The 20,193-nt window shown below is 52.7% G+C and overlaps 1 protein-coding gene across 1 annotated transcript; it reads left to right on the top strand.

Moving 5' to 3' along the window:
• Positions 1-714: 714 nt before the first annotated feature.
• Positions 715-15,214, top strand: CLDN19 (claudin 19). The gene is made up of 5 exons (XM_054008858.1): positions 715-983; positions 5,915-6,079; positions 9,569-9,653; positions 10,710-10,862; positions 14,880-15,214. Exons 1-5 carry the CDS (start codon positions 761-763, stop codon positions 14,929-14,931), a joined length of 678 nt encoding a protein of 225 aa, XP_053864833.1. The 5' UTR covers positions 715-760; the 3' UTR covers positions 14,932-15,214.
• The last annotated feature ends 4,979 nt before the right edge of the window (positions 15,215-20,193 follow it).

Raw genomic sequence — 20,193 nt, 5'->3', positions numbered from 1 at the left:
GCACCCAAGAAGTGTGTATGCACCTAAGTGACGTACAAACCCCCAGGGGCTGTAAGCTGACCGTACATCACCGGAACCTGGTAGCCTAGCTAGCCCCATGTCTTAACCGCTCACTGCAGCAGCTCCTGCTTTTCCTTTGGGGGGTCCCCGGTCAGCCCTGGCGTGTCAGCGAAAAGCGGCTCTGACCGTGCAGCAAGGGAAGGGCTCACATCTTTCAGGGGAGCGAGCAGGTGTAGGAAAGGGGGAGAGGGAAATGCTCCGTCCCTCTTCCTCCCCACACCTGGCTGTAGTGCGGAAGGGAACTGCTGCCCCAGGCTGCCAGCTGAGCTCGGGCAGCACCAGCCCCTGGAGCACCGGCAGTCAGGGGCCGATCACAGCCCATTTCCGCGGGGTTCCCCCCAGCAGCCCCGGCCCAGGGCGCGGGCAGGTGGCTCCGGCATCCACGCTCCTGTTTAGTTTCCCCCTTTCACAAGCCAGGAAGGATCCAGCGCCCCCTCCCCTGTGCCCCAGCCCCGGCTGCAGAGCCGCTGACCGCCCCCAGGGCCGGGCCCCGCCACTCTGCGCCCCGCGGCCGGTTTGGGGCGGTGCGGGCAGCGCCGGCCGGCTCCTGCCCTGCGGGGGCGGCCCCCTGGCACCGCCGCGCTGCTGCCCGCCCCCATCGGGGCGGTCGGGGGCTCCGCGCAGCGCAGCGCCGGGCTGGGCAGGGAGCACGGAGCCGCCTGCCCCTGGGCTCCGGCGACCAGTGCCCGAGGGACTCGCCATGGCCAACGCCGGCTTGCAGCTGCTGGGGTATTTCCTGGCGCTGGGCGGCTGGGTCGGCACCATCTGCAGCGCGGCGCTGCCCCAGTGGAAGCAGAGCTCGTACGCGGGGGACGCGATCATCACGGCCGTGGGGCTGTACGAGGGGCTGTGGATGAGCTGCGCCTCGCAGAGCACAGGCCAGGTCCAGTGCAAGCTACACGACTCGCTGCTCTCGCTGGACGGTGCGTCCCCGCCGGGCCGGGCAAGGGGAGCGGGGCAAGGGCCCGGCGGGAGCCGGGGGGCGCGGGGCAAGGGCCAGGCGGGAGCCGGGGGCCGCGGGGCAAGGGCCGGGCCGGGCAAGGGGAGCGGGGCAAGGGCCAGGCGGGAGCCGGGGGCCGCGGGGCAAGGGCCGGGCGGGAGCCGGGGGCCGCGGGGCAAGGGCCGGGCCGGGCCGGGCAAGGGGAGCGGGGCAAGGGCTGGGCGGGAGCCGGGGGGCGCGGGGCAAGGGCCGGGCCGGGCCGGGCAAGGGGAGCGGGGCAAGGGCCGGGCGGGAGCCGGGGGGCGCGGGGCAAGGGCCGGGCGGGAGCCGGGGGCCGCGGGGCAAGGGCCGGGCCGGGCAAGGGGAGCGGGGCAAGGGCCGGGCGGGAGCCGGGGGGCGCGGGGCAAGGGCCGGGCGGGAGCCGGGGGGCGCTCCGGGAGAAGGGAAAAGGGGCGTTCCGTGCAGGTGCAGCCCAGGTTCCGTGTCCGGCCGCTCCCGCCGGACATCGTGTTCCGGCCACCGGGGGCAGCGAGCTGGAGCGGGCAGGGGTCCGGCGGGAGCCCCGGGGCGAACGGGACCGGGCGCGCTATACAGCCCTGCCGGCCGGGCCAGCGCCGCTCAGAGCCCGCGGGCAGGTGGGGGCGCCGGGGGACCTTTATGGACCTGCCAGGCTGGGGCGGCGGGAGCTTGTTTGCTTGGCCGGAGGCTGCGGCAGGCCCCCGCGGTTCGCTGCCCGGGTAGGACTGGCCCTGGGTGCCAGGTCCCTGCGGCGCGCTCCCTGCCATGGAGAGCAGCCCCCGAGCAAGGAGTTGTCATCCCCGGGGGGAAGCGCAGGTTTCGGGAGCCTGACCCTGAAGCGGCTGGAGGAAGCCGAGGGGGCGGGTCCCCCGGCGGCGTAGGGAATGGGGGGGGGGGTAGATTGACATGTGCCTGTATTGCCCCCATCTCCGCAGTGTCCCGGCACCGCCCCTCAACTAATGGGTTTGTCCTCACAACACCCCTGGGGGGCAGGGCAGGGCGGTTATCCCCAGGGTACAGATGGGAAACTGAGGCCCAGCTCCCCAAAGACCCGCGGTGGGAGTTAGGTGCCTAAACACCTTTGAGCACCTGGACCTATGGGAGTCTATGGCACAGCCAGGAGCAGAGACTACCCCAAACCTTCCCCTGGTCAGACCTGCCTGGCTGAGCTCAAATGCCAAATCTCCCCTTTCATCTGCACTCACCGCGTCCCGAAGAGATCTTGGGGCGGGCGGACGGACTGACGGACACAAATGTAGCTGGTGCCCAGATCAGCCCCTGAAGCAGGGGAGCGAAAAGCTCGGCCTGGCTGGGGGACTTTGTTCTGGTTCAGAAAGCGCCTGACCTGGTCCCTTTGCCTTTCGCCTCTGGCACAGGCGGGGTTTTGCGCTTCGGCCCCAGCGTCCTACGGCTGGTCTCCACTGGGAGTACATCGGCGTGGCTGTGTAAAGCCACACCCCGAGAGACGTGGCTATGCCGGCCTAACCGTGGTATAGACAGCGCTAGATCGAAGGAAGAATTCTTCAGACCACCGCCTGCGGAGAGGCGGCTCATCTGACGGGAGACGCCTCCTGGCGGTGTAGGGAGGGTCGACACAGCACAGCTGCAGCCCTGCGTGCCGCACCAGCATTCAGGGTAGCCAAGCCCCTAGCGTGCAAGGAAAGGGGGGAGTTGCTTGGGCTCCAGCGGGAGTTAATTACACGGTTATAACACGGCAAACAGTTACCCACGGTTACCCTTTACTCTTTTCAAAGCATCCTTTGAGTCCCTCGAAACGTCCTGCCTTTGTAATGCCACTAGTGAGTTCTTGTGAACAGGAACGTCCTTCATACCCCGCCTAGCTCCTCTTTTACACCGCACGCTCCATGTCTCCTCTGCTCGCTGTTCCTTCGCTGTGTCTGGCCGGAAAGTGCCTTCGGTGGCCCTAGAAAGGAGCTGCTGCGGGCGAGGAGCCCGGGGATCCCCTCTCGGTTTCAGGCACTTTCTCTTTTGGAGAAGATAGAGGCCGTGTCTGACCCCCCCCCCCCTCCCTCCCCGGGCCTCTTCGGCAGATGGGGCCCGGAGCGAATCGGCTACACACCGAATGAACAACTCAGCAGACTGGCCCACGGCAGCCGCTTAGCGGGGGAAATCGCAGACCCCTTCCTAGGAGCCCGCGAGCTGCCAGGTTTACAATGGAAACGAGCCATTTGTTTAAACGAGAAGAATTGAAACTAATTGTTCCCGAGTCCCTGACACAAGCCGGGGCTTAAAAATACCCAACAAATCCGGCCTGCGCTGCTGGGAGCGGCTGGAGATCGGAAGCCAGCTGGGAGGTGGGATTAGTTTGGTTTGCGGGAGAGGAGCGAGTCCGCACATTCTTCTCGGATCCCGGTAACGCGCAGCCCTTGCCCGGGGTCTCCTTCCTTCGCCTGTCCAGCGGCGCCCGCCGCCTGGTACAAGGCGAGACCAGAAGGAAAACGGGTGAAAACAGGCCGCGGGAGGGGGGGGGACAGTCAGAGCCGAGCAGAGCTTCCCCCGGGGTGTGGTTCACATCCCGCTTGTCAGCGTCCCCCGTGCAACCGGACACGGGCCACTTCGTCCAGCGGGAACTCGCCGGACACGGGTTCTCCTGGTCGCTCGCTTTTGCCCCGGAGCGGGATTTTCCAGCCCGGTTTTCGGGCTGCGGGATAGGAGGCTGCCCCGGGATGGGTTCAGGCCGGTGTTAGCCCCAGGCTGAGCCCTGGCGAGCGGAAGCGGCTCCTCTCGCCGAGAACGCCCCGGAGCAGCTCCGGGCACTGGGCAACCGCGACCAGGACTTCGTCCTGTCCCCCCATTACATCGCCGTGTCCTGCAGCCTTCGCATTTCAAACGCGGCAGGGCGAGTCCTGGGCGCCCAGCTCCGCGCTCGGTTCGCATCGCATCCCGGCGCCTTTCCCCGCCCCGCACCTGGAAAACGGGCTGGCGGCCAACGAGCGACTGAGCAGCCGGGGGGAGTCGTTCATGCGTCGGCCTGCGCTCGTGTGTGGTGGCCTGGTGCCTCTCCAGGAGTGTCCCCGCAATCTACAGCCGAAGCTGTTGCCCTTGCTAGGTGACCAGATGTCCCGTTTGGGGGATTTTTTCTTATATAGGCGCCTATTACCCCCCACCCCGTCCCGTTGTTCACAGGTGCTGTCTGGTCGCCCTTGCCCATGTCCCCGTTTCTGTCTCACAGAATGGCCAGTGAAGACCATGGGCCATGCCCCAAACTTGTCCATCTTTTCTGAGCTCCCAGGTGGACAGAAAGTACTTGGAGCCCCAATTCCAGCCTTAACTAACTCAGTCCCTGCGGTTCCTTCCCCACCGATCGGCGCTGCCGTCCATCACCTGTTTTCTAGGCCACATTCGCGGCTCGTGACCCCCCTGTCCCCTTCTCTCCACCTGACTCGGGCAGGTTTGAAAATCGACCCCACTTTATCGGTGTTCAAAACAACCGGGGCTAAAGCCCTGCGCGCTGGGCTCGCGGGACACAGGGAGTGTCTGGAACAACCCGCTCCCGCGGCACTGTCCCAGAACAGCCTTTGCTACACCCCCGCCCCCGCACAGCAAAGCCCGTGTGACAGCAACCACAAGAGCGGGGCTGGAAGGTGGCCGGGGTCGGGTCACACTGCGCAAGTTCAGGGGCCTTTTTATTCCAAGAAGGCTGCAGCCTAAGGCTTAATTCTGCCTTTCTAAAGCGAGATTTTCAAAGCTGCTTAGGGGGTTTAGACACGAAACTGACGTTAAGGTTACTGAGAAGTGGGCGTCCCAATCCAGCCCCTATGCCCGTGTGTGTGTGTTTGATCACTGCAGGTTTCTAGAGCATTCACCACTAGCAGATGCTCCTAGGACAGAAGTGGCCAGCTGGCCCCACTGATCCTCACCCTGCGCGTAATGGGGCAGGGTAATGAATGGGCTGTAGACACGGAAAGGGGGAGAATGGAAGGGAATAAGGGATAATACATTAGGAAAGTTGTCTTTCTCCTCCTGCCTGGGGGCTCCACCCGATACCCAACTATTATCAAAGAAAATGGAAACATCCCCCTGGAAACCATCCAGCGACACCGAGCGGGGGAGAGGGAGGGCAGAGCAAACACGCTCCCAGTGAAGGTTGCACTAAAGACACCTGTTGTGAAAGAAATCAGCTTCGGTGTCTTTAGAAGACTGAGGAGTTTGATCGACGTGTCTGTGCTCTAATGTGGGATGGGGGCCTCTCTGCAGGGCTGCGCTCCAGTACTGGAGCGACCCGAGGAGAGGAGAGGAGGTTTTTAAGGCCCGGCTTGACAAAGCCCTGGCTGGGATGATTTAGTTGGGAATTGGTCCTGCTTTGAGCAGGGGGTTGGACTAGATGACCTCCTGAGGTCCCTTCCAACCCTGATATTCTATGATTCTATGATTCTAGGAGGGGGAACTGCATCTGGTCACAATGCCTGAGGCTAAATCCTCCCCCTCAGCCTCCAAAGCCCCCACTTTGGGCTGGGAGCTTGATGAGTGGGGGTTGGATTCTGGACTCCAGAGAGCAGCGTGGCTGGTAAGGAAGGATCCAGGTGCTTGTGAAGTGACCTGATCGGCGGAGAACAGCTCCAGGATGGGCCATGATGTTACCACTGGTGCAGAATGGCTCCTCAGTGCCACAGGGCAGCAAACCTGGGGGAATGGCTCTTTAGATGCCACAAGGCAATATGGCCCCGGGAAGGACTGCTGGGCACCTCAGAACTGCTACCTAGGGACGCAAATAGTTGCACTCACCAGTGCAGGGACTTAGGAGGTGAGAGCATTGGAGGCACTGTTATTCCCTGGGGTGCTGGTCTTGTTGACCCTTCTCTTCTCTGGCTCTGGTTCTTTGCACGGTTAATCTGCTCTGCAGCACCAGTGACTTGCACTTTTCTTGCTTTGCAGTTCACCTCCAGACCTCCCGGGCACTCATGGTGGTTTCTATCCTCATGGGCTTTGTGGGGGTCATTGTCAGCGTGGTGGGAATGAAATGTACCAAAGTGGGGGACGAGAACCCTGTTGTCAAAGGCCGGATTGCTATGGCCGGTGGCGTCCTCTTCCTCATAGCAGGTAAGCCAAAGTCCGGGGCTCCCTGTACCCACAAACTCCCGCCATTTGATGATAGTCTGAACTTGTCTGCTGTAATATTGGTTAGCACTACCATGGGGCAGGGGATCTGATGACTCGTCACAGCTTCTGAATGGGCAGGTAGCCTCAAAGTTTACGTGAGTTATTTCCCTTGGGAGGGAGAGTGTGATCTCAAGCAGAGGGTTAATAAACATCCTCCTCTATTTCTAGTAGATGCTATGCCTGTAGATACAACTTCTGAGCACAGGTGGGTATAGCAGAGTGGCCTCAGGGATCTGAAACCCGCCTATCCAGCCCATCCAGTGGTTCTAAAAGGGGGCCTCTTGTTTTAACTCTGGGAGATGTGGAAGACTGTAAGACAAGGGGGTGGGGTTTGGATAAGTGGCACTTGTGTCTAATGGAGCCGGCTGGCTTCTCCAGGGCGCACTGGCTCAGCTGAAAGGCCATGTAGCCACAGCAGTTTAGCACAGGTGCATCAGACCTGCCTCTTAGCTAAGGTGGGAGGCCCAGCACTGAAACAGGCTGATGCCAGCCAATGCTGGGATGTTTCATCTTGATTCTTTTGGCTTTGTCGTGGGTTCTCCCTCAGAAAAATAGCATCTTCTGCTGCCAGTGATCCTGCTTGTTGATTGAAAGTGTTCAGTGAAAGATGGAGAATTAGTAAAGTTAATTCCATCCCCGATTTATGTACGGATGAGGCCCCCGGCTACGAACTTGTAACTTGGATTGAAAGCTCTTTGGGGCAGGACCACCTCTTTGTTATGTGTTTGTACAGTGCCTAGAATAATAGAACCATCCATGCAGGGCCGGCTCTAGCGTTTTTGCCGCCCCAAGCAGAAAAAAAAAAAAAAAAAAAAAAAAAGCCGTGTTCGCAAGCGGCGGCAGCTCTACCGCTGCTTCATTCTACGGCCGCAATTCGGCGGCAGGTCCTTCGCTCCGAGAGGGAGTGACGGCCCTGCCGCCGAACAGCCGGACGTGCCGCCCCCCTCTGCATTGGCCGCCCCAGGCACCTGCTTGCTAGGCTGGTGACTGGAGCTGGCCCTGCATCCATGTCTAGGGCCTTGTCTTCACTTACCGGAGGGTCCGGCGGCAGGCAATCGATGTTCTGGGATCGATTTATCGCGTCTTGTCTAGATGCGATAAATCGATCCCGGATCGATCCCGGAAGTGCTCGCAGTCGGCGCCGGTACTCCAGCTCGGCGAGAGGAGTACGCGGCGTCGACGGGGGAGCCTCCCTGCCGCGTCTGGACCCGCGGTAAGTTCGGACTAAGGTACTTCGAATTCAGCTACGTTATTAACGTAGCCGAATTTGCGTACCTTAGTCCGAAGTGGGGACATAGTGGGGACCAGGCCTAGGTCCCCTAGACACTAATGTAATAAGAAATGATACCCGAGACCAGGCTGGATGCTGCTGCAGGACCAGTGTTGGGTTGTTGTTGTTAAAGTCTGATCCTATTTCATCCCAGGTGGTGTTTGGGATTCATCTGGAGCCAGTAGAGGTGGCAGTGTTGTTCGGGTCCCTCTCTCTGGCCCAGTCAGGTCAGGACATCTCTCAGGATTAGGCCGGAGGTCCCAGGAGATGATGGGGTGGCAGCCAGGATGGTGAAGCTTGCTTTGGTAGCTCCATCAGTTCTTTCCCCCCATCCCCCCGAAGTCTTTGTAAGGAACAAAATGTGAGTGGTGGGCAGAATAGCCTATCCGCTCATTATTTCTTCCACCAATTAGGTCTGGTTTCTGACGCACCGATTTTGGTTCATTAATTTTCAGACCCAGATTTTCTTGTCTACTAGGCATGATCTCAGCACATGGGTTATATCTGGAGGCCTTTTTGCTTGGACTAATTCAGTCTCTGTCTGGTTTTCTTGCACCTGTTTATAAGATTCTTTACTGAAAATAACGTCCCCTACTTTTCCCTGTCAACATTTGTTGTTACAGGTTATGGTGACATCTGACGAACCTACACTCACTTCTTACAGTTAAACTCGCAATTAGGGTAAATGTGTAGGCCCAGTTATCACGACAGGATATCAGAACTGGCCAGTGCCCAATAATGGCCTCTTTCCTGCCCCATACAGTGGTAATAACTCCTCCTACTCATGCTTTATGTTCTCTTGTTTATATATCCAAGGATCATGTTAGCCCTTTTAGCTCCACTATCCACCATGACCCACTTTGAGTCTCTGCTTTCCAGGACACAATTCCCCAACCATAGAAGTCTGACCTACATTCTTGTTTCCTAGATGTGTGATTTTTGCCTTTGGCTGTATTAAATGGTTTACCAAGCGATCAGGTTGGTCTGTATCATTGACCCCTCCTTGCCATTATTTACCAACCCACCAACCTTTGTGTCATCTGCAAACCTCATTTTTCTTCCAGAACATTGATAAAGAAAGTGAACAGCATTGGGCCAAGAACGGGTCCCGATGGAACCCACTAGAAACATCCCTTTTAAGCGATGATTCCCCATTAACAGTTTCAGCAAAGGTCCAGGTGTTCTTAGAATGAATATTCTGCCATGCCTGCAGAGTCCAAATCTATGCTCAGTCCTGTTCTGAATCCAGTCTGGAAAAGAGTCACTTCTTTCCCAAGGTTAGAAAGTTGTCCCTAAGAACAGGAGGGACAAACCACCTTCTTCTAGTCTGGGATCCTCTTTGTTTAGAGCATTTCGCAACAGGAAAGAGAACTAATTTGACAGTTTTGCCCCTTTATATTTATTCCTGCTTCAAAGGGATCTTGTCTCTTAAAATGGCGGTCCAAATTCTGGTCCCAGTTCCACATGGAGTAACTCAGCTGATTTCAGTTCAAAGAAGAACTAGATAAGTTCATGGAGGATAGGTCCATCAATGGCTATTCGCCAGGACGGGCAGAAATGGTGTCCTTAGCCTCTGTTTGCCAGAAACTGGGAATGGGCAACACGGGATGGATCACTTGATGCTTACCTGTTGTATTCATTCCCTCTGAAGCACCTGGCATTGGCCACTGTCGGAAGACAGGATACTGGGCTTTGATCTGACCCAGTATGGCCGTTCTTATGTTCTTATTCACGTATGTAAACTGAAAGCATGTTTTAGCCCTGTTACTCCTATCTGACTAGCTGCCTCTTAGAATCTGCTTCCTTGTTTCTAAGCAACCTGGTGATGGTTTTAGCCCTTTATTGGAAAGTTCCTTCCTGCCTCATATTACATGTGTAATGATGGGTCTGCGTACCAACTTTCACCGAAATAACAAAAGGTGTGAATGAAACCAGTGTTGTCATTTTGGGTCATGGTTGTCCGTAGACGAGCCCTGAGAGTCCAATTTAGTGTTACCAATGGAACTTCTTAGCCACAGAGGATGTGAAGAATAGAATATTAAAGGGCTCAAATAGCTTTTAAAAGCGAATGACTGTATTAAATTGTAAAGTCGATGGTGGGAAAACATCCCCAAGAGGCCTCCGGATGCTGATTCTTTGGTTCTTGTTGTAATTCCCAGGTCTGTGCACCTTAACAGCTGTGTCATGGTATGCAACACAGGTGACCTATGAATTCTTCAACCCCAACACTCCAGTTAATGCCCGGTAAGCTCCTTTAAATAAATGGGCTGTTTAGGGGGAAGCCATTTTCCTTGTGTTTTAGCTCATTAGTGGCAATGTGACAAAGGTACCCAGCCACGGGCATTGTATTCAGAGCCTCGTGCCCCTGCCCATGGTGCCATCTGGTGCCCATTTGCCTCAGCCCCACTCCTCCCTAACCTCCTGATACAAATTTAAAGAAACAGTACACATGGCATTATCCCCTGCCTTGCCCTGTCCTTTCCTGCCAGAGCCAGTCCGTGGCTCACACGACCCTACGCTCTCCTCTGGTGCTATTGCCCCTCTGTTCATGCCCCAGCAGTGCCAGCCCCCTGCCAATATGCCCCCATATATTCTCCAGGAGACTCAGTCACTTTGTCAAACAAGCCCCTGTTCTACCAGCAGCAACCTCCTGCCAGAGCCACTGCCCTGATTCTCCCTTGGACCTAGGAAGCCCGAATGGTCCTTTTCCTGTCACTCACTGTATCCATGTTTCAGCTGCTATTTCCCTGGAGGGGTTAGCTGTGTTTCCCTGGATGGGATCTTTTGTTGCTGTTCTCTGCAGCGTCTCCCTCTCTGTCCTCACTGGGGTTCACGGCTCTCCCTGATCTAATGTCAGCTGTGAATTCCCTTAGTTTGCCATCCAGGTCACCGCCTGTGCTGTCAACACCACTCCCGCCAGGGGAATCGTACAGCAGTGGACCAGGCGGGTCTCTTCCCCTTCCCCTTCATATTGCTTGGGATTTGTGACATGTGAAAATGTTGAATACGCCCGGTTCCCTCCCCCACCTCCAGACGTTATTGAAATCAGTCCATCAGCGGGCGCTGGAATCTGTCTGGCCTGTCTTCCTCTCTGTAATGCCCAGTGCTCCATCAGCCTCAAGGGATGAAAGCATTCCTCCCAATAGAGACAGAGGGCCACGTTCTACATATGTGCCCATGTGGGGCATCTGGGTGAGGTGTCGGTGTATGGGCATGGGGTCCCTTTCCCTCCCAGCCCCGACAGAGGGGTGGAGCACCAGTCTCCCTTGTTTCCACCGTCTCTTTTCTCTCTCGCACTAGGTATGAATTTGGTTCTGCCTTGTTTGTTGGCTGGGCGGCTGCCAGCCTGACCATGCTGGGGGGCTCCTTCCTGAGCTGCTCCTGCCCCACCCCCACCGAGGAGAGGAGAGGACAGCAGCACTATAGGCAGTCACAGCCTTCAACAGCTAGGGAGTACGTCTGACCCCCACCTTCCCACCCGCCACCCAACGTTTCCCTTCCTTCTCAAGCATGTGCTAGAGACCGTGGTGTTCCCGACCACTTCGTCAGTGCAACAGAGACACTGGATTCTTCTCCAATGCTGCTTGGGCAGTCTTGGGTGGGCCTTCCCGAAAACACACACACTTCTCAGGGGCGTCTCCAATAGCCTGGGGGGCAGCTCCACTTACAGCAGAAGCATCTAAAATGTTCTTCTCGACATAGCTCTTGCTTCAGCCATTGCCAGGTTCTTCTCTTGCTAGCTCAGTCTATGCTGGCCTCATGGCCAGGTTTTTCACCGTTCCAGCATTGCTTGGCCCCTGCCATGTTGGCCAGCCACACAGTTAGACCACTGAAACATAGGAATGGCCAGGCTGGCGAAGACTTGGGGCCATCTAGGCCAACGTCCTGTTTGTGACAGAGGCGAGTCCCAGATGCTTCAGAGGAATGGCCAAAAGCCATCATTCCTCACTGGGAAAGTGTTTCCCTAATTCCTGGCAGACACGGGTTGATTCACCCCATATACGCTTTTAGCGTAACTAGTGTAAATGCAGCTATTCTCTATATAAATGTCTGTTTTTAAAAGAGCTCCTAATACGTTCTCAATCTCCATGATATCTTGTGGCATGGAGTCCCACAGGTTGGTTTTGTGTTGTGTAAAAACAAGTCTTTGTTAGTCTAAACTTTGTTGTATTTTAATTTCATGTGTCTCCCCTGGTTCTTGTGTTTCCGAGAGGGTAAACAGGAGGGTCTGGCTGATGTTCTCTGGGCTATTAGTCACTTGAGATACTTTTACCACGTCACCTCTTTTTTACCTCCTAATCCTTCCAGGCCTCTGAAGGTTTAATTGCTCTTCTGTGGCCTTTTTCTGCTCTATCCTTGGCTGAACCTGAACGCAGTACTGCAGGGAGAGTCTACCCCTGATTTATATACTGCCATTACAGGTGGAGCAGCAGTGTCTACTAAGCTAAGGTTGCACCTTTACACACCCCCGTTCACAGGCACCCGTGTTTCTGAAACTTTCACCTTTCAGACTGAAATTCTGCAGCTTTGGTTTACAAGTTTTTTGCAAGACTGAGCACCCAGCGAATTAGAAAAAAATCCACTCTCAATTATAGACAAACAATATTTGTTAAGTCTTAGAGCTGAACTGGCTGAGGTTTGACAACTGAAATTTGGCATGGGATTATCCCTCAGAGAGCAGGAGTATCTGGCCTTGTTAGGGAGGAAAAAGGTTTTCATTTGGGGGAAGGGATAGCTCAGCTGGGCAGAGGGCTAGCTCAGTGGTTTGAGCATTGGCTAAACCCAGGGTTGTGAGTTCAATCCTTGAGGGGGCCATTTAGGGATCTGGGGCAAAAATCTGTCTGGGGATTGGCCCTGCTTTGAGCAGGGGGTTGGACTAGATACCTCCTGAGGTTCCTTCCAACCCTGATGTTCTGAGCATTTGAAAACTGGGTTTTGAGCACATGCAATACATTTTTTTTTCTTTTTGCTAAGTACATATCCTAGGAAGGGTGTAGCCAACTTAGCCACATGCTCCAAGTCAGACTTCCAAAAGGGGTTTGTACCAAACAGCTCCCCCACGAACAATGGAGGATCCTGTCCCTCCAAAGGAGAACACTGGAAGGCTTCTGAAATCTGTCCCTAAACATCTTAGTCCAGTGACTGCTCCAAATCAGTTCCCGAAACCGAGGGCCTAGCAAGACTAGCTCAGTAGGAGGGTGAGTTCTTGAAACTTGAGGTGCTGCTAAACTCCATGGGAGCACAGCTAGATGACAGAGCTTAGGAACCTGAAAATCAAAGTAGCTGTAAAGTCTCCTGCAGGCTTTGAAATGTTTCATTGGCTGCTAACTGGCTTTGGAGCCACAAATGGAAAAGGTGTCTGACGAGTGGAGTTCCTGAATTCTGATACAGCAGCAGGGCCCCTGCTCCAGTGCGGGTGAGGAACTCAGCTAAGTAGGCCTAGGGTGACCTGATAGCAAGTGTAAACATTTAGGACTGGGGGTGGGGGGTAAAGGGTGCCTGTATACAAAAAAGCCCCCAAAATCGGGATTGTCCCTATAAAATCGGGACATCTGGTCCCCCTAAGTAGGCCCCTTCTCCTGCAAAATGCCCCAAAGCTCCCTGTAGGTCTCCAGGCAGCGCCCCCTCTCCCAGCATCCCGGCACACCCAGGTTACACCAGGAGTGTCAGAAGGAATATAGACTAAGTGTTCTCAGCAGCTGGCAGCCCTCGGTCAAGCCAGCTGGATTTTGGTAGTTTCAGAGAAGAATGTCAGCATTCAGAGGGCACCCAGCCAAATAGCTCAGGATTATAGACCAAACACAAGTTTCTTGCAGGTGTTTTGGAAGTGGAATTTTAAAATCCTAGAGATGGACCCATGTTAGGAAAATGTCACTAAGGTTGCACAGTTAAGCACTTAAGTGAGGGAGTGACAATTGCCTGTGCAACCCTAACTCTGCCCCCTTGTGCATATACATTGATACAGTCGTTAACCACATCAAGTACTACCGTATTTTCCAAATACAATATCATATCCTATCTTTTCTGCAACCCTAGATTTACATGTAGCCTCTTATACTACGGTGTATTAGAGTCTCTGCATATGTGACACCCCTTATTTTAGCTGTAACATGTTGTCTAACAACAGAGTAATATTGAAAATGTCCTAAAGTAGATAAACGTTTAGGGTTAGATTGACTTTTTCAATGACTGTCAGCGGTGTTAATACACTTAATAGTTAATACAGTAATACGCTTAGCTGCTGGAAACACTCATGCTTTTATGCCAGCCCTCGAAAAATTGAGTTTTACAGTTTTCTGCCTAGTTAGAAATATATTGACAACTTTCAAATCAGTCACATACAAGTGTCAATTCTGTACTGATTCTCACTCACGACAGAAACAGCATAACAATATTTTTTAAAAAGTGCATCTAATACTCTGGAAAAGTAAAACTTGATCTTGAGGAAAGGTCACCTGAAAAATACAAAAGTTGCTCGGTTAAATAGACAGACAAGAACTCTTTTTAAAAAAAATGCTGTTAAAGCATCTCAGTATGTTTATTTCTCTGAGAAACAGCTTGTGAGATACTGACATGTGGGCCCAGTTCTGGACCCCTTAGTCGCACTGGGTAGAACGTGCCCTCAGGACTAGTGCCATTGAAATCAATGGGAGTTAGATAACTAGTAGGATTTTCCAAGGTGCCTACCTACATCTTTGTGTTTAAATACCTTTAAAAATCTGGCCCTAAGTTAAAGATGGCCAGTGCCTCCCTGTGCTAGGGAAGCCAATGGCTTCCACGGAATATTTGATTTACACCTCTACCTCGATATAACGCTGTCCTCGGGAGCCAAAAAATCTTACCGTGTTATAGGTGAAACCGCATTATATCGAGCTTGCTTTGATCCACTGGAGTGCGCAGCCCCGCCCCCCCCAGAGCGCTGCTTTACCGCGTTATATCCAAATTCGTGTTATATCAGGTGGCGTTATATCGAGGTAGAGGTGTATTTACCCCCAGATGCCTACTTTGCATTTTTCAAAGTGGCGTTCTCTATTGTTACTTCCTGCCCACATTGCTAATCTCTGTAGGTCTCTTGGGGTTATTTCTGTTTACATGGTTCAGCCCTCCCAGTTTAGTGGTATCTGCAAATCAAATTAGTGTTTACACCCTTCTCCAGATCATGATATGAAGCTGTTTAAAGTGACTGGCTATAACATCAGCCCTCGTAGCCTCTAGACACAGCCCCTCATATCATTAACTTTTCATTCTCCAGTTTTTAGGCCACAGGAGTGTGGGTTTTTTAATCTATTCCAAATTCAAACTAATTTTTCAATTGGAATTTTGTCAAACTATCAGGTGTTTTGCTGAAACCTGGGTGGATGGGTGCATTGAAGACCTGTAGGGAAGGTAGCAGAATGGTCTTTCTGCCCTATTTGCTGTTTTTTCTGCCTAACTCAGCACTAACAGCCCTCTCTCTCTTTTGAATTTCAGACCCAATGTAAAAATGTCTTCTTCACCCATCAGGGGAGAGCAGTGTTTATAGTCTGTCTTCACCCATCAGGGGAGAGCAGTGGTTGTTTGTCTGAACCCAGCTTATTGTGTTTCCTTCAAAAAAGTCCAAAAAATGTAAATGAAACTACTAGAGCAATGATTTAAAAAGAAACCTGTGATACATTTTCTGAAAGATCTTTTTATACAAAGAGTACAAGAATGTTTTTATTCTTTTAATTTAAAATTGTATTAACTTTTCTATGGTCCAAAATATACTCAAGGGGAATTATACAGTTTTGAATTTCAAATGTCTTTTGATTGTTTATACTAAAAATCACAACTCAAAGGTTAATAAAATATTTTTGGTCTTTGCCATCTTTCTAAACGCTTGTCTCTCTTTCACTCTTTAAAATCGACAGCTCCTTTTATACCAACCCCCAGAAAGTTCTTGTAACCAGGCTCTGTACCGCTCAGGTGATTTGCAAATCCTCCTGTGGTGTTGTTTAAGGAAGAAGATTGCAACCTACACGTTCTTCCCAATTAGTTCCTGCTCCTGGTCTCCCAAGGTCAGAGTCCAGCCTGTCTCCAAGGCAGGAAGTTGAGATTTGTAACGGTATTTAGGCTTTGCTAGGCCTAAGTCCCATTTTCAAAAGTGACTCCCCCACTGGAAGCCTCAGGGCTCGATCTGCTCCACTTTGAAAGAGAGTGGGTCGGTGCACACTTTAAAGCACGTTAGGAGGCTGCAGACCAACAGTGTGCGGCAGGCTAGTGACTGTAGGTTCACACCCCAGCTTGGCACTGGCTAACTGACCGTATAGACAAGCCTGGAGCCTCACTGAAAGTCAATGGGAGGTCCGTGCTTGTTGCTCAGAAAGCCACTGCAGGTCATCGCTCTTTTAGTTGCTGTTTAACAGAAATGGAGGCGAAATCACAAAATGAGAGACAAAATAAACACCCCTGGACGTGTACTGCAGCTACCGCTGCAGCCTGGCACAGAGCTGAAGTGACACTATCTCAGCATGGCACCAAGGCTGCCTGGGGCCCCAAGTCTCACCTGTCTGAGTGATTCGTGTTAATTGCTCACAGCCCCTATTACTGAGCAAGAACTAGGGGTTCATTCCCCCCATTTTACAGATGAGGTATCAGGATCTGAGGCCTGCACAGTAACCCTCCTGGCAGAGCTCCTGCTGGATCCCAGGGCTCTACCACAACTGAGAAATCTCATTTACTTAACCACATTGCTGTCCAGAAAAACCAAGTCTCATCTTTTTGCTCTCCTGTCTATGCTGCCAGTAAGAGTGGAAGACTTCTACGGGGCCCTGTGAATGGTACAGTCTCTGATGACATGATCTGCTGCGTTTGTTTCACACCATCGCCTTTGGCTATGACATGGAATTGGGGCTCAGGAGAGTTGGGCCCTGCAATACGCTTCCTGTGATGCTGAATACGTTTCAGAGCTGCCCACTAGTTTTTATGCCTTTAGAACAAGTTACAAAAATGACTGTCATAAAACCATTACTGTTTTTAAAAAGAAAACCTTCAACTATATTTCCAATGAGAAAATGTATCCCAATGCAGACAGTGATTAGTGTTTGTGCCAGCTGTTTTGTAAGAATGCATGGTGAAATGGGATCAAAGGTCCATCTAGCCCAGTATCCTGTCTTCTGATAGTGACCAGTGCCAGGTGCCCCAGAGGGAATGAACAGAACAGGTAATCATCAAGTGATCCATCCCCTGTTGCTCACTCCAGCTTCCGGCAAACAGAGGCTAGGGACACCATCCCTGCCCATCCTGGCTAATAGTCATTGATGGACCTATTCTCCATGAACTTATCTAGTTCTTTTTTGAACCCTCTTATAGTCTTGGCCTTCACAACATCCTTGAGCAAAGAGTTCCACAGGTTGACTATGTGTTGTGTGAAGAAATACTTCCTTTTGTTTGTTTTAAACCTGCTGCCTATTAATTTCATTTGGTGACCCCTAGTTCTTGTGTTATGAGAAGGAATAAATAACACTTCCTTATTCACACCAGTCAAGATTTTGTAGATCTCTATTATATTGCCCCTTAGTTGTCTCTTTTCCAAGCCCAAAAGTCCCAGTCTTATTAATCTCTCCTCATATGGCATACCCCTAAGCATTTTTGTTGCCCTTTTCTGAATTTTTTCCAATTCCAAGATATCTTTTTTTAAGATGGGGTGACCACATCTGCCCACAGTATTCAAGATGTGGGCGTACCATGGATTTATATAGAGGCAATATGATATTTTCTGTCTTATTATCTATCTCTTTCCTCCCTTTTTTATTATACATGTTTTTCACCTCTCTCAGGAATATAATATTAATAACTTTCTTATTTTCATTCACAATTTCAAAATTAGGGTTGATTTTAAATTGGAGTGTTTTAGTGGGAGCGCATGTTTGGGTTTAGGGGGGCATCAATGGAGGAGCACTTTGAGGGGGTACAGTGCTTTAGGGTGAGATCATGAGGAGGAGGAGTTTGGGATGATTACACAGGGCCAGTGTATGGGGAAAACATAGTGGGGGGCGGGTTTGGGGAAAGATCTCACGAGAGTGAGCATGCATGAAGGACCAATTTAGGGCAAGCCTCGGGGGCAGGAGGTTGGTTTGGCATGACCATGGCAGTTGGGGTGATCTGCACACCTGGGAACAATTTGGGGCAGAGGAAGGGAGGGTGGCAGCGTGGGAAGAAGTCTGAGCTTGTAGTGGGAGGGCACAGAGAGGTGGAGGTGGTGGATGGGGGCAGAGGCTGCACCAGGTTGGGGCAGACATTGCCAGGGAGTAGGAGGAAGTGCTGCTGGAATCTGGAGGCAAAGGGGAGGGCAATGGGAAGAAGTGGGGTGGTGGGAGCAGTAGGGGAAGGAAGGGAAGGGGAGCTGGCACTAGTGGGAGGAGGGAAGGCAGAGGAGATCTGTGGAGGTGGGAGCAGTAGAAGTCTGCAGCTGGCCATGCCCGGACGTTGGGACCCTTGTACTGGTTTTCACTCTCATCTCTGCTCACTGACGTGGCACCGACCCTCAGCTCAGCCCAAACTCTTTGTTCCTAGGACTCACTCTTGGACTAACTCCCTTAATTGGCCTCTCCAAGCCAGAATGTTCATTCCCTATTTACTGACATTTTTCAGCCCGGTGGCTAAACAAAGCCTTAATTAACCCAGGCTGCCTGCACAGAGTTGTTTAAGATGCTGTGCATAAAAAACATAATCTCTTTTCAGTTGACTCAGAGGTTGGATTGTGCCTAATTGGGGGCGATGGTTTGTGCTTTGCTAATTTAAACGGATGGGCTGTAGGTTCAGCAGCCCGGCGCACACAGCCCTGGCAGGTGACATTACGGGTTGCTGCAATAGCTGTTTAGGAAGCAGTTTTGCTTGTCTTGACTGCGTTGGCAACACGGTTTTGACCAATAAGCTGCCATCTACAGTAACAGCTGTGAGATATTTGTGCCTTGTTTGGCAATTCCGTCTGCCACGTAAATCAGAGCTCGGTGGAGCTCAGATTAGCTAGAGACTAGGAGGTCCTTAGGAGTCCTCCCTTACTATAGCAATTCAGTACTCCGTGATCTCGGCCTCAGACACTGGTCCATGCTGGACAGTAAGGCTCAGATTTTCAAGTGCTCAGGTCCCTTTGACAGTTATGGGCAGAATCTGAAGAGAGCCGGTGTCACGCTGTCTGGAGTGGTTCATGACCGTGAGTGCCAGCCTCAGGGCAGACACCCCAGACGGGTGATATGTTTTATAATTAGATTTCACCAACCCAGTAACAAATGTGAACTCCCAAAGTGAACTCACAATAATCTTATCCTGGAGTCACAGACAGTCCCCTTGGACACGCCAGTCTATCTTGCTCCCCAGGCAAGCTGGAGTTAGATAAATGCTCACTTACACCAAAGATCACAAAATAGTCAGATTGGGACCAGTCACTTACCCAGGATTAATTTGTACCTTGGATCTCACACCAAAGACAGTCGCCAATCCTACAGCAAACTAAGGATTTATAAACTAGGAAAAAGAAATGAGAGTTATTTACAGGTTAAGGCAGGCACAATGTAAGCACAAATGAGTTACCGTCGATGGTTCCAAAAGATGGTTCCATCAGCACTGAATGTCTTTTAGGGCTAACCCAGGTGGACCCTGGGGATCTCTGCTTTTGTCCCTTAGCTCCAGCCCTTCTGAGAGTCCAAACAGCAAACTATTTCTTCTTGTGAGCATTTTTATATGACCTTCCCCCAGAGTTCAAACCGATGGGATGAGCATATCTGCATGCAACTTCTTCATGGGTGGATGGGGCAATCAATGAAGTTTTTGTCCTACAATGGCCCACTTAGTTTTGATAGTCCTCCTTAATGGGCCGGGGAGACACGCCTCCTGTCTGACTTCACAAGTTCAGAGCAGGCATTTTTACAATTATAAAGCAAAATTTTCATATTACCTTTATAGCATGGGTGTAGCGGGGCAAATGCCCCACCCCCATGTGAAAGGGGGCTAGAGTAGGCCAGAGCGGCTGCGCAGGCCAGCAGCCAATGAAAAAAGGGCTTACTAGGGGCCAATCAGAGCCAAGATTGGAGACAGCCAATCAGGGCTCGGCTTGGCCCTATATAAAGGCTGCCCAGGAAGGGTGCAGGCAGTCTGTCCCAGGCCTTTGACAGGGGAAGGTCTGTCTCCAGAGGTGGGAGACTAGCACCTGGGACAGTGCAGTGCTGGGCAGGCTTGGGCGAGAAGAAGGGAACTCCAGCCCGGTGTCTGCCAGGCTGTAGGCCTTGAGGGGAAAGGCCTAGACGGTGCGAGGGGCTGAAGGGGAAGCGGCCCAGGGACATGGACAGACGGAGGGAGAGAAGGAGGGCAGGATGGTGGCCACTAGAGGGTCCCTGGGTTGGGACCCAGAGTAGTGGGCAGGCCTGGGTCCCCCCCTTGCCTTACACCCGGCCGATGGGAGTGGCCGTTTTGGGCTGCATCAACCCCCTGCCAAGAGGGGTGTGACTTTGGGGGTGCAGTTGCCCACATTGGCTGGGGTGCAGAGAGACAGCTGATTGACACCCCACCCACCCCCGGAAGAGAGCGAGGATAGACTAAGGGGCACTGTCGGAGGGCAGTGGCTCGAAGAGGTTGCCGCAAGTTGGGAGCAACGCGGGTCCACATGCCAACCGAGGGTGAGACGATGGATGGGACACCACCAGGAGGGGGTGCTCCACTGGACTGAGCTAATTCCTGAGGACAACCAGCAGGGGGCACTAGGTGGTGAGTCCCAACACTGTCACAATGGGATACAGACACTACAAGTCAGAGTAAGGCATACAGCAAC

This window comes from Malaclemys terrapin, chromosome 19 (genome assembly GCF_027887155.1).
Source record: "Malaclemys terrapin pileata isolate rMalTer1 chromosome 19, rMalTer1.hap1, whole genome shotgun sequence".
NCBI classification, from domain to species: domain Eukaryota; kingdom Metazoa; phylum Chordata; order Testudines; family Emydidae; genus Malaclemys; species Malaclemys terrapin.
Note: the sequence above shows the minus strand (reverse complement) of the source record. Positions and strands in the feature narration are given on the sequence as shown.